The following is a 12,393-nucleotide window of genomic DNA, read 5'->3' as shown; positions in this document are numbered from 1 at the left end:
GGGGGGGGAAACAAAAAAACAGCTCCTCTAAAAGGAAAGAGGAAGCCAGAAATTTGGTAGTGTCTCGGTCCTGCCCCATGATGCTTCTTCCTGCCTGTGAATTTCCACCTGCCCCTTCTGCGTATATACGGCAGCACACGCGGTATGCACTGTTTAGTTGCCTGCCTCCATCCAAAGGATTAGTAAGCAGTGGGGAGTGATGCTGTTTCTCCTTTCCTCTGCAGTTCACGGGAGGTGAAGGAGCTCTGGCTGGACTCACTCCTTGGGTAAGTACTGCCTTTGATAAAATCTGTGGCATGGTGGTTGAAGTCAGTGGAGAGCTTCAGATGCAGCTTCACAGAGATGTACAAAAATATAGATGGGGAGAGGTGCACCCACTGCTAAGTGTAGCTTGTGGGCAGAGCTGACTGAGTTGCTCAGCCTTGGGTGTGCGGATTAATGACCACACTGTCACCACTTTCTCACTTTTTGTGTGGATTAAAAATGGAAAGCTGCTTTTATTTTGTTTTAATCAGGAGGCAGATAGGGCAGCAGAGCTGAATGCCCTTCCAGAGAAGGGATTAATGGTTTACTTGTGTGGGAGATATTGCTGGTTCAGGATCATACATGCTAGATTGGCTTGCAGAGGAGAAAGAAGGGTGCAGTTGTAAAAGACTCCTTCTTTGTCCATTCCCTATTCAATAAACAGGCAAACAAAAGGACTGAAGGAAACCAGAGTGTCCAGAGCTCCTCCGATCAAACTCCTAATGAAAGTGTTAAGCAGCTGTAATACTGTGAGTATCTTAATTATTTCAGCTCTGTCAACATAGTGATTTTGAAAAGCTCTGATTTCTAAACCACAGCATTCAGTTACTCACACAGTGTCTTTGTTTTCTTGACTAGTCAAAGACACTAAATGCTGGGAACATGGAGAGTCTGATTGAGTGCCAGACAGAGGTAAGCAGCCCTTACATTTTCCTGGATCCTTCTTGGGTACTGGTGTGAGATACCTTGGCAAAGTGGGGGTGGCTCCTTCAGTAGCTGCCAGCTGCTTACCCTCACCCAGGAATGGGCAGAGCTCTTCAAAGGCAGCTCTGTGCTGCACTGAGCAGAGGGAGCTGGACATTGCTGGGGGCAGTCCATGCATTCCCCTGGCTCATGAGGAGCTTTTCTCAGGAATCTTACAGGCTTCAAAGCCATCAAGGCTTCCTGGAGGAGTTTGGGAGGAAATTTCCAGTGCCAGGGGAGGACACAAAAATGGAGGCTATGTCCTACTGTGGCTTTTCTGGATTGAAAGTGCAGCCTGAAAGAGCACAGGGTTGTGACCTCCTGAGCATGACTGGGGTGTCTGGCTGCAGGGTTTACCACAGACCCCTCCACTGGGCAGCTATGCAGTGTCAGTCCTGGGCCGAGGCACCCCTTCAGCAGATGTTGGGCATGTCTGGTTATTCCCCAGGGCCTCCCCAGACTTCTGAGGAGCTGCAGCAGCTCACTGGTGGCCCTCACTGCTATGGCAGCTCTGTAACCCTAATATGCTTTTTTGCAGGATGATACCAAGAAATGTCCCTTGTCAGGCCCAGCAGATACTGAAGACGGACTTTGCCTCTCAAATGGTGAGTTTCAAAAACAAACTGAGGAACTGCCTTCTTATATAATGCTTGCAAGCTGGCACTTGTGCAAAACCACCCGAAACCGCCTGCTTCCCCTCCCTGAGAGCAAGCCACAGTTCCCACCCAGGAGAGGACTTAAGCCCTGGACTGCCACTCACAAATTACTTCTTTCCCATATGCTCAGTGGCAGAGGTGACAGTTCTGAGTGACAGAGATCTTGCATTCCCATTCCCTGGTCCTCAGAGCCAGGTTTCGTTGTGTTCTGTGGTAGCAATGGGAAGTAAATGTGTTTCTTTCTCACTCAAGCATCCCCACTGAGGTGTGGCACTGCAAGAAAGTACTGAGTACTGCTACCAGCTGTTGCACACCAGAGCAAATAAACCCTCTTGGCAGAAGCACCAGCACTTGTTTTTCTCACCATGCAAAACCTCAGCACCTGTAAACAACCCAGAGCAGAAGACCATTAATAGAGCAGGGTCAGATTTGGAGCAGACCACCACAGAAGATCAGTTTTCAGGAGTATCAGAAGCAAATATTTCACATTACACTATAATGTTAGGTGATTTCTTCAAATTTTTTAACCCCCACCTACCAAGAGCTTGTGCTAAGTCACAAGGAGAGGTCCTGAGAACTTCTCATCTGTGTAAGACAACTTCATTTTGGAGTAGAAGGCATGACATATATTGGAAGTTTGCAGAAGGCAAATCCTTTAGAAAGCTTTCGCGGTAAAGGTTTCTTTTCTCTCTGTTTCTGAAAGGGAAAAAAAAGGCATACTCCCCCCCCCCCCCCCCCCACACACACACCACTTCCACTAGGTTTCTTTTCTCTCTGTTTCTGAAAGGGAAAAAAAAGGCATACTCCCCCCCCCACCCCCCCATTAAAACTATCCTCTTCAAATTCCAGGCCCTCCTCTTCATGAAGTAGATGGAAAACCCATTCTAAGAGATCTCTAGCCCTGAAGCCAGTGAGGCCCTACTCTGATGCTTCCATCCTCTTGGAGCAAGTATCACCTTCCACTGGCTGGCTGGCAGGGGGCAAGCACTAGCTCTAGGAGCATTGTCAATAGAGCTGGCTCCAGAGCTGGCAGAGCTGGAGCCATATGTTTTCAGGCTGTGAAAGGGGCCAAGAAGCAGGAACCCCTACTTGTACTCTTGCCCTAAGTCTGGGGCACAGTCAGACCACATAGTGAAAATTATTGTTGTCATTGCTAGGTGCCCAAGTGGTATATCTGCCTCAGAGTTATCACAGAAACTACTGCAATATCAAAAATCTCTACAAATGTTGTTATTTCTGTGCCTTGTATGTTCCCACTCTCTAAGAAGAAACAGTGACTAGAATGTAAAAAACACCCAACCCAAAACAGGAAAGGTGGTGGCCTTAGGGAGATGGCCACAGTTTTACAGTTTATGCAGTTGTTTCCCTAGTAACCACTTAGTTGTCTCTCAGTTTCTCCCCATTTGGTTTGAGTTGTTTCAACATACATCTCTGCACTGCACACAGATGAAAGACCACATAGTGCTCTGTTGTTTTTTTTTTATTTTAAATCGATCTTTTGTTTTCCTCTTACTTGCAGCAGATGGAACAAAGAAAAGAAAGAAGGTGATATCGCAGTCATTTACTCTGAGACGGAGCCTTACCAAAAGAAATTCCTCAGGACAGCTGGACTCAGGTGCCAAAATCACTTTGTTTGGCCAGCCTCTGGCACTTATCTGTGGGGAAGATGACACACTGCCCCAGCCAGTCCAGGTAAGGAGGTACCATTATAGAGGAACTGTTTACAAGGACCTGGAGTGTCAGGACAAGGGGGAAATGTCTTCAAACTGACAGAGAGCAGGGTTAGATTGGACATTGGGAAGAAATTCTTGGCTGTGAGGGTATGAGGTCATCCAGAGAAGCTGTGGCTGCCCCATCCCTAGAAGCGTTCCAGGTCAGGTTGGATGGGACTTGGAACAGCCTGGTCTAGTGGAAGGTGTCCCTGCCCATGGCAGAGGCTTGGAATGAGATGATCCTTAAGGTCCCTTTCAGCCCAAACCATTTTGTGATTCTGTGATACCTCTGACTTCAGTGTGAGGCAGGATACCCTGTACTTCTGCTGCATCACCCAGGAGATGAGTGATTTTGGTGTTTACCCTACACACACACCCCTGATAAACTCAGGACCCATCCCTGATGTAGAAAGGCTCAGGTCTGCAGGTTTTGTCCAGCCCACCCAACTTTCACTGGAAGTAACTTGGAGTGTAGAGAGCCCAGGACCAGGAACTGAAGATAGGCTTCTTAGTATAAACATCTGTGATTTTAAAGAAGTAATTTAAATGAATCTTTCAGCAACATAAACTTCCAAGGATTTCTGTATTTCCACAAAAAAAAAGTATTCAGCTATGGACTGCCACAAACAAATACCATCTTCTAACAAAGACCAAACAAAGACCATCTTTAGATAAAAATGGTCTGGATAAAAACAGTTCTCACACTGAATTGGCTTTCCCGATAGACATGCATTTGTCTCTTCTATGTAGTATTTGCCTGGCTTGTGAGAAAGGGGATGTGAACTAAGATTTAAGCCATCTCTTGTTTCCTTCCGGAAGTAAGCAAGGATGACTCCACTGAAGTTAGTGGAGTTCATCAGTTCAAAAAGAAGGTGGATTAGAGGAAAATCAGACTACTTCCCATGTAATCTACTTGGAGCAAGAACTAGATTCTGAGCTAATCAGAGTACAGTGTACCTTCAGACAATTTTTCTTCTATTTCTAAAGAAATGCTCACCTGCTAACTTCCTTCATCGAAGTAACTGTTCTTCCATTCTTGTTTGATTTTTTTTCCTGCAGGATCTCCTAGCCATATTGTATATGAAAGGACCTTCTACTGAAGGGATATTCAGAAAAGCTGCCAATGAGAAAGCACGAAAGGAGTTGAAGGAGGACCTAAACAAAGGCGGGAATGTTGATCTGAAAAGCAAAGCTGTGCACCTGCTGGCAGTGGTTTTGAAGGTGAGTAATTGTGAGCTACACTGGTGGGAGGACATGGCTAATATGCACAGGCCCAATCCAATGCACCAAGCTGACCTAGGTGGGACTCTTGGCTAAAGACAGAACAAAGCCAGACTTACTGCTTCAGGCTTAGGAAAGTTTGGCCTTTTCCACCTGATTTTCAGTCCTACTTGTTGGGCTGCTGATTTCCTGCATGCCCACAGGAAACTCACTTTGTCCTCTTGCTCAGTATCTTGCCAGGGAGCAATAGTGAGATTTATGGGCAAAGGAAAAGCAACTGAAAGCTGGGTCCTGTTACTACAAAAGTGCAAGTGCACTTGTGCATTGCACTGCTCTGTCAGTGCTGATGGTCAGGTAGCTCAAGTCAACCTGCCTCCTAGAGAGCCCATGTGACAGTAATGCTCCCTCTGTGATCAGGAGTGGTGTCAAAGCTTCATCTAAATCTCTTGGCTTTGCAGGACTTTCTCCGAAATATTCCCTCCAAACTCCTGTCAGATGACCTCTATGAGAAATGGATGCAAGCTCTAGAGAAGCCAAACAAGCAAGAAAAAATTGAAGAATTGAAAGAGTAAGTTTTTCAACCAGGAAATTTTGCAATCAGCCCCAATGAAATGGAGTGGCTGGTAGAGGCCAACAATGTCTTTTGAAATCAAGAGTCTCATTTAAAAACCTGCCATTTATATCGGCTTGCTATTGCTCCATGGGGTTTGGTTTAGAGGGTTCCAGGACTTCCTGAAGTTACTTGAGATTGCTTTATGAAACCACCAATGCAGGAACAGGAGAGAGGCTGCAGTGCCTCAGCTAACGCTGTCACGGTGCTGTGGGACAGGCACTGCCACGGAGCTCTCACATCTGCTGGGGGTGGAGTTGGGCACATGGAGACCACCACTGTGTTTTGCTCTTTAGGAACAGTAGGTGTGGAGGCTGACTGGGAGTGCTTTGAAAGCCCCACAGTACAACCACGGGTGCTGGGAAGCCTCCAGTGACATCTCCTGGCAGCATCCCATCTACCCAGGGACATGGGCTTCTGCAATGCTGCCTTTCAGTCAGGACCCTGTAATTCAAGGTCTCATAATTAACCACATGCTCAGCTGCAGTTGGGGATTTCTGAAAGTTACAGTGAGCACACACGTGCCCCTTTCTGGAGGAAGTGTTGTCGCTCCAAGTTTAATTGAGACTTGCTCAAATCAAGAAGCAGAGGCCACTGCACCATCGATTAACATCACATGTCGTTTGTGCTCATGCAGGGTGGCTGACAAGCTGCCAAGACCAAACCTCGTCTTGCTCAAGCACTTGCTCTCTCTGCTCCACCACATCAGCCAAAATGCCGAGACCAACAGGATGGACTCCAGCAACCTGGCCATCTGCATTGGCCCAAATATGCTGAGCCCGGGGACAGACAACGCGCTCCCGCTGGAAGTGCAGAAGGAGATGAACGACAAGGTGCGTGGAACTCACCCAGCAGCCGCTCCCTCCCTCTGCGGCAGTTCAGAGCCATCCACAGGGATCCCACTGCCTTTGCGGAAGCCGAACAGAACAGCACCCCGGGACATTGGGGGTACCCCTCGGCTCAGGTGTCCCTCAGCCCGCGATGGGATGGGCCAGGCTGCCCCTGGTCTCGCCTCCTCTGAGCAAAAGCAGCAGCTGCCCTGCAGCCCCCTAAGTCACAGCACAGCTCCTGCAGACTTTGCATGTGGAGAGCAAGGGCCACCCGTGGGCACTGTCACCCCCGGGCCCTCGGGCAGCGAGGCCAAAGCTGGGGCTGGTGGTGTTTTGTCTGTATTGGGGCAGATCCATTTGTCTGCAGCACCAGGCCTCACCCCCCACCGTGGACTCACCCTCAGACTGTAAGCCAGGATTTTGGCAGAAGCCACCCTGCTCTGCGCCATCCTTCCTACAGAGACAGCAGGCAGGCTCAGGAAAGAGTCTGCAATATGTTTTCATCCCTCTTGACTGAAATGGGCTGTTTTCTGTGTGCAGGTGACAGTGTTGGTGGAGTTCCTCATAAACAACTGCTCGGAAATATTTGAGGAAGACATTGCCTTTCCTGCCTGTGCCTTGGCTGAGGAGTCCCCAGAGCACACAGACAGCTCCACAGGTATGAGAAGGGACTGGGGATGTCACTGACTGGGGCTGCTGGGCCAAATTATTGAATTTGATATGCGAATATATCTGTGGAAACACAGAGGGTTCAAAACTGTTGAAGTGCTCTTCTGAACTCTCTCTGTGTAATTCTCTTTCATTCTCAGCTGGTCAGTGAAAACTAATGTCTGCTTTCTCCCCACAGAACAACTCTGTGCAGCTCATCAGAATGACTCTGCCTATGACAGCCCAGATCCCGAAGTGGAAGGCTGCCCTTGTACCTCTGAGATGGAGCAGGCCAAAGGGAGGAATGCTACCGTGAGCAGAAAATACCCAACACACATCTCTGCCCCTTCACTGACTAATTTCAGAAATGACATCAGCACAATGGACAGGAGGTATTCAGAGTCAGACTTGTCCTTCCAAAACTGCCTTGATGACACAATAAGGAAACAGAAACTAAACAAAAGTGAGGACAATTTTCCAGTTCAGCAGAAACAGCCATGGCTGGAGGCACTGGAGAAACGTCTTGCAGCCTTACCTTCACAATTATCAACTGACTCTCTACCCAAAACATCCTCCAGTTGCTCTCTGGAGAGTTCTGATGGCTCAGTTTTCACCAGCTCCCCAGTAGTTTCACCCTCTAGTCCCAAAAAAACCTTTTTAAATAGGCCTCAGTCCTTTTCCACCAAGGCCACTGAAGACTGCAGTACACCTAGCAGAGAGATCAAAAAACATTCCATGTCATTCTCTTTTGCAAACCACAGGAAAACACTAATAAAAACCCAGAGTTGGGGGCCTGGAAAAAACATGTTTTTTCAGAGGGACAGTTTCACAAAGAAAGATCAGTTCTCCTGCAGAATTGTCCAGGAGGACAGTCATAATGATGACAAACCATTGCATGTGGAGTATCAGCAGAGGCCCCGTTTCAGGTCAGTTGATGAAGTGTTCAGAGATGTGGACCAGAAAAACCCTGGAAGACCACCCTCTTATGAAGAGGCTGTTAAAAACTGCCTGGCCACTAAAGTTCCCTCCCACAGTCTCACAGTTCAAACTCTGAGATTAGCGGTGTCAAACCAGGATGCTTTGCTGCCTCATCCATGCAGCCACAGTGCACAGGACACAGCATATACGGATCTAAGGGATCTGCACAGTGCCAGAGTTTCTGCAACAAAGGATTCTGACATGGAAACTGAAACCTTCAGCATCACTGTAGGAGTAAACTCCCGTGTGAGTTTACCCGTGACCCCAGGAGTCTACCGGATGAGAGCCATGTCTGAGTCCTGTCAAAAGAACAAACTCGAGTATGTAGCACAGAGGTGCAGCCAGCCGCTTTTTGAGGTAGAGCAGATCCAGTTTGCTAAGGAGTCCTACGTTTAAAAAGCCTATCCTTCCTCTTTGCACTGTACAAAGTAAATATTGTAAAAATAGACATCTTGCTAATCATTTGTAGGATTTTACTTTCAAGAGACAAAGAATAAGCTAGCTCTGCATGAACTTTTTTTTCTGAAGTATCTGTCAGCTTGACATGTCACATCCTTTCACCACAAGAGTTGTTGCTGGTGAAAACCTGTGTATCATTATGTAAAAATGTAAGTTAGTATGCTGTACATAACCTGTTGTGTGGGAAGAGTAGTTAGCAGATCATAAACAGTGTTGTATTTGTATTTCTGAAATGACAATTAAAATGTTGGCAGGTCCAAAACCTGTCTCACCTTCTTTTTGTTTCCTGTATTGTCACAGACTCTGTACCATTTGTCATGCGTGTGTGTGCTCCAGGCTGATGCAGTGCTTCGCTGGTTCTCTGCATTCAAAAGTGGGCTGGCAGTTACCTTCATAGGGGAAGAGCTGTTCTGTTATCTCGGCCACTTCAGCACTCTTCCATAAACCCCCTGTACCTGCTGCCATTCCATCTTCCTGCTTGCTGTGATAAGAATGATCTGACCACTAATCAGGATTAGTGTTGTACACTGAGCCTGGGTTTAGAGTCCTCTAAGGTCATTACGGGAATGTGTAAAGTAACCCTCGTGTGTCTTGAGGTGCTTTTAGGCTAAATACACTGGACAGGTGAAGAAAGAAAGAAAGAAAGAAAGAAAGAAAGAAAGAAAGAAAGAAAGAAAGAAAGAAAGAAAAGAAAGAAAGAAAGAAAGAAAGTCTTCAGGTTTGCTTTTTTGAGGACAACAAAAAAAAACTAACAACAAAAACTCCAATAAGGAAATATGCTGCATTCCAGCTTTAAATACTTAAAGCTCATTAAAAAAAAAGAAAAAAAGACAAAAAGAAAATACTCGGTGGTGTCCTTATAACCTTGTAAAAATGACTGGAAGTGCAATGTGTTTTTATGGCTCAGCATAGCCTTAAACCAGGAGCAGGGAGACTCCTGTGTAACTTCACTACAATAAAACATTTCTCTGCATGAATGCTTAACTGTCCATTGTCAGTTTTTAAAACATCCAGGCCATACACATACTGTACCAACTTTTATACTATTCTACAGGTACTGCAGGTCTGCTTGAATGACGTGGCATAGCTGAGTAGCAGAAAGAAATGACCAGCAGTATCACTGCTGTTGTTGTAAGAGGCTGCAGGCTACAAATCCCTCTCTTCAAGGAAAACAACTTCTGTTGTTACAACCATGTAACAGCAGTTAAACTGCAAAGAGGTGATGCTGCTCTGAAAGTGCAACACATTAAAAATGGCACACCACCTTCTCAAGAATGATGTTTTCCAGGTATGGGTGTTCCCAGGACACAGAGAAAAGGGAAGGAGGGTGCCTGACCTGAGAAGAAATTACATGAGAAAAACCATATTGGTAGTCTGCAACTAGAGAAAACGTCACTTCTCTTGGCCTCCCAAACCGGCACTCTGCCTCCAAGCAAGCTGAATGAGAGGGCTCTGATGCAAAAGGTGTTTACCTTTTTCTAGAATCTGCATCTCCTGGGTCACAGAATCAGTGAGGCTTGAGGTCCTCCTGTCCAACCCCACTGCCCAAGCAGGGTCAGATAGAAGAGGTTACCCAGGATCATGTCCAGACAGTTTTTGAATATTTCCACAGATGGAGGCTCTGCAACATCTCTGGGCAACCTATTCCTATGTTTGACCAGCCTCACACTGAAAAAGTGTCTACTTGCATTCAGATGGAGTTTGATTGTATTTTAATTTGTGCCTATTGTCTCTAGTTCTGGGTTTAGTGGAATTATATTTTTCTTGTGTAAAAAACCAGGCATCTTACCTTCATGGAAGAACAAGTATGAAGAGATAATCCACGTGCAGTGAAAAGGCTCAGAAGCCATAAAACAGAAAACACGAACCTTGAAATGTAATCTAAAAACAATACAGCTCCTTCTTTGTTAAGTGACTCATTCTTTTTTGACTGTGAGAAGACTAAGTCTCCCAAGAAGATTCCTGCCCTGTAACTACACCAGAAAACCCAGGGAAAATAAGCACGGTCACTTCACCAGTGACAAGGAAAGTCTCTCTTTAGGTCTAAGATGTCCTAAGGCATATATGACAATCTCACTCAGAAAGTTCACCTGGGCTTAAATATTCAATATTGATGAGTATAAATCTTCCAGCTCCTGAATAAGAAAAAACATTTGGAAAAGACAATTTTCAAAAGGAAGAGAGAGAAGCTCTATACATTGTTAACAAAAAAGGGGTAAGGTGAAGGAGTTCTATAAAAGAGTGGCCTAGTCCCCCTCACCCTGCTCTTGCATTTCTTCAAGTCCAGCAAATACCATGATTAAAGAAAATCTGAATGCAAACAGACCCCAAAAGATATTTGCCTCCTCACTGACAGATAGCTTTTGACTTCCTTCACCCCTTCAGACTTGACTGTTTAGTCAGCATTATTTTCATGTCATGTATTTCCATAGAAGTGATTTTTCTTCTATGCAGGCAGATAAGAGATCTCAAAAGACTAGAATGACACAAGACGTAGAGAACTTTGCTTCAGCACTTACTCATTGGCCTTTGGCTCAGAAAACCATTTCATCATACTCCCAGTCCACCCTACCACATTCTAAGACACAGACCAACTACCCTGGACTCCAAGTGTAAGGCCCTTTAACTCCTGTATCCACCAAGTGGATTATCTGTTTTACAAGTGCCTTGCCAAAGCTGCCTTTTACTCCTCAGCCAGAATGATCAAACACCCGTTTAGAACTGGGTCAGCTGGAGATGGGTTTTGGCACAAGAGTCGAATGATGACAGTCAGACTTCCACTCTCCACAAGTTTGTCCGTCATCAGTATTGCATCACTTGCTTCACACACAAAATTTTCTAATTAAATTTCATGAAGACACTCCAAACATACAGGGCAGGTAGAACTGGAAGAGGGAAAAAAGCAATATTAAAGCAGAAAATCCAAGCCATTGCCTTGTAAGGCAATGCTGGAATTAAGGCTGGTGATGCAGCTTGAATTCAGTTCCTTATGTTTGCAGCCTGCTGTTTTCAAACACATGGTTCACTCTATTCTTTCCCATAAGATGCACCTGCACCGGTAAGGAATCGAGGTTGTGCAGCAAAGGAGAAAACTTTAGTTCTGGCATTCCCCAGCATAGTCTGCCTAGCAGGCATCCATGTTTTGGACATACATCTATGTCTCATTTGCCAGGATTTGAATGAGCAAACAGAAGAACAAAGGAGTTCCTCATGGAGTAACTCCTTCTTTAACCATGTTGTGCACCAGGAAGTTGCAAACTTGTTCTCTGCCACTTGAATTAGGATGGCAACTTACAGCAAAAGGATATTGTCATCAACTCTGTGGCCAAACATTAGTGAAGACTGAGAGAAACATCATGCCTGCAGGTTTCACACACAGGCAGACTGCAGGCATTCAAACACTCAGGTGCAGACTGCAGATGTAGACACACACATTTATTTATTTTTATGCAAGCATTTATGTAAGCCTGTGCCTCATCTTCTGCACAGTCTGCAGAAAATGAGGCATAGGCTCTTATTGTCTCATCTCTCTGGACTACTGGGACTGAGCTGAGTGCAGGTGCAACACAGTTGTCTGAAAGAAGGTGTCCTTTCAAGTCATTTGGATATCTTAGGGCCATAGGAGTTTTCTAAGGCATCAAAAGTGGATAAAATTCCAGACATTTAGGTTGTAAAATCCTTCCCCAAAATCTTCTCTGACTGTGATGTAAGCTTAGACTTTCACCTTACATACACATGCTACATTTAGATACCTTAAGTAGGTCTGTATAATCTAGGGCTGACATTTCTACTGCCACCACAGAAAGGGTAACACTTGGGATTTTAGGCACCATCTATGTCTTCAAAAGAAGCATTCTTGAGCAGGTATAGGCGCTTCTGCTTGCCCCCCTGTCATGGGTTAGCAAAGCATAGTCCCGGAAGTGATGTTCTTGCAAAGGGATGCTTACAGCTCCTCTATAACCTGACAGAACCTATCAGCGGGCCAGTTTGAATATGGACAATTTTTTAAGCCACTTAAAGTTGTGACCGCCTCTGTGATCCACACTTAAGAACAGACAAACCCCAGGCAGACTCTCTCTCTCGTTTCCGGTGCTGGGACAGGTGGCTGTGGGCCCAGTGCAGGGGCCAGCGGGCCCGGCCCAGGCCCTGCTCAGTCCAGGCCGGGCCGGGCCACGGCCATGGCCATCCTGGAGCCGATGGGCCCTGTTCCACCCATGGCCCCCCCCCCACTGCCTTGCCATGGGCAGCCGGAGCGGCTCCCCCCCCCCCCCCCCCCCCACCCCTCAAAAAAA

At 46.1% G+C, this 12,393-nt stretch overlaps 1 protein-coding gene across 2 annotated transcripts in view; it reads left to right on the top strand.

Moving 5' to 3' along the window:
• TAGAP (T-cell activation RhoGTPase activating protein) overlaps positions 1 to 8,377 on the top strand; it is a 35,876-nt gene extending 27,499 nt beyond the window's left edge. Inside the window, exons 2-11 of one of the 2 annotated variants that reach the window (XM_008635992.2) lie at positions 225 to 266; positions 689 to 773; positions 883 to 936; positions 1,526 to 1,592; positions 3,163 to 3,335; positions 4,415 to 4,576; positions 5,035 to 5,144; positions 5,824 to 6,019; positions 6,557 to 6,674; positions 6,864 to 8,377. In XM_008635992.2, the coding sequence (XP_008634214.1) occupies positions 747 to 773; positions 883 to 936; positions 1,526 to 1,592; positions 3,163 to 3,335; positions 4,415 to 4,576; positions 5,035 to 5,144; positions 5,824 to 6,019; positions 6,557 to 6,674; positions 6,864 to 8,038 (2,082 nt within the window). In that variant the 5' untranslated portion in view covers positions 225 to 266; positions 689 to 746 and the 3' untranslated portion in view covers positions 8,039 to 8,377. Of the gene's footprint in view, positions 1 to 85; positions 267 to 688; positions 774 to 882; positions 937 to 1,525; positions 1,593 to 3,162; positions 3,336 to 4,414; positions 4,577 to 5,034; positions 5,145 to 5,823; positions 6,020 to 6,556; positions 6,675 to 6,863 lie in introns of those variants that run through there. The other variant, XM_008635993.2, reaches the window with a different exon arrangement.
• The last annotated feature ends 4,016 nt before the right edge of the window (positions 8,378 to 12,393 follow it).

This window comes from Corvus brachyrhynchos, unplaced genomic scaffold (genome assembly GCF_000691975.1).
Source record: "Corvus brachyrhynchos isolate BGI_N302 unplaced genomic scaffold, ASM69197v1 scaffold6, whole genome shotgun sequence".
Classification (NCBI taxonomy): domain Eukaryota; kingdom Metazoa; phylum Chordata; class Aves; order Passeriformes; family Corvidae; genus Corvus; species Corvus brachyrhynchos.
This window is presented reverse-complemented; position numbering and strand designations above follow the sequence as displayed.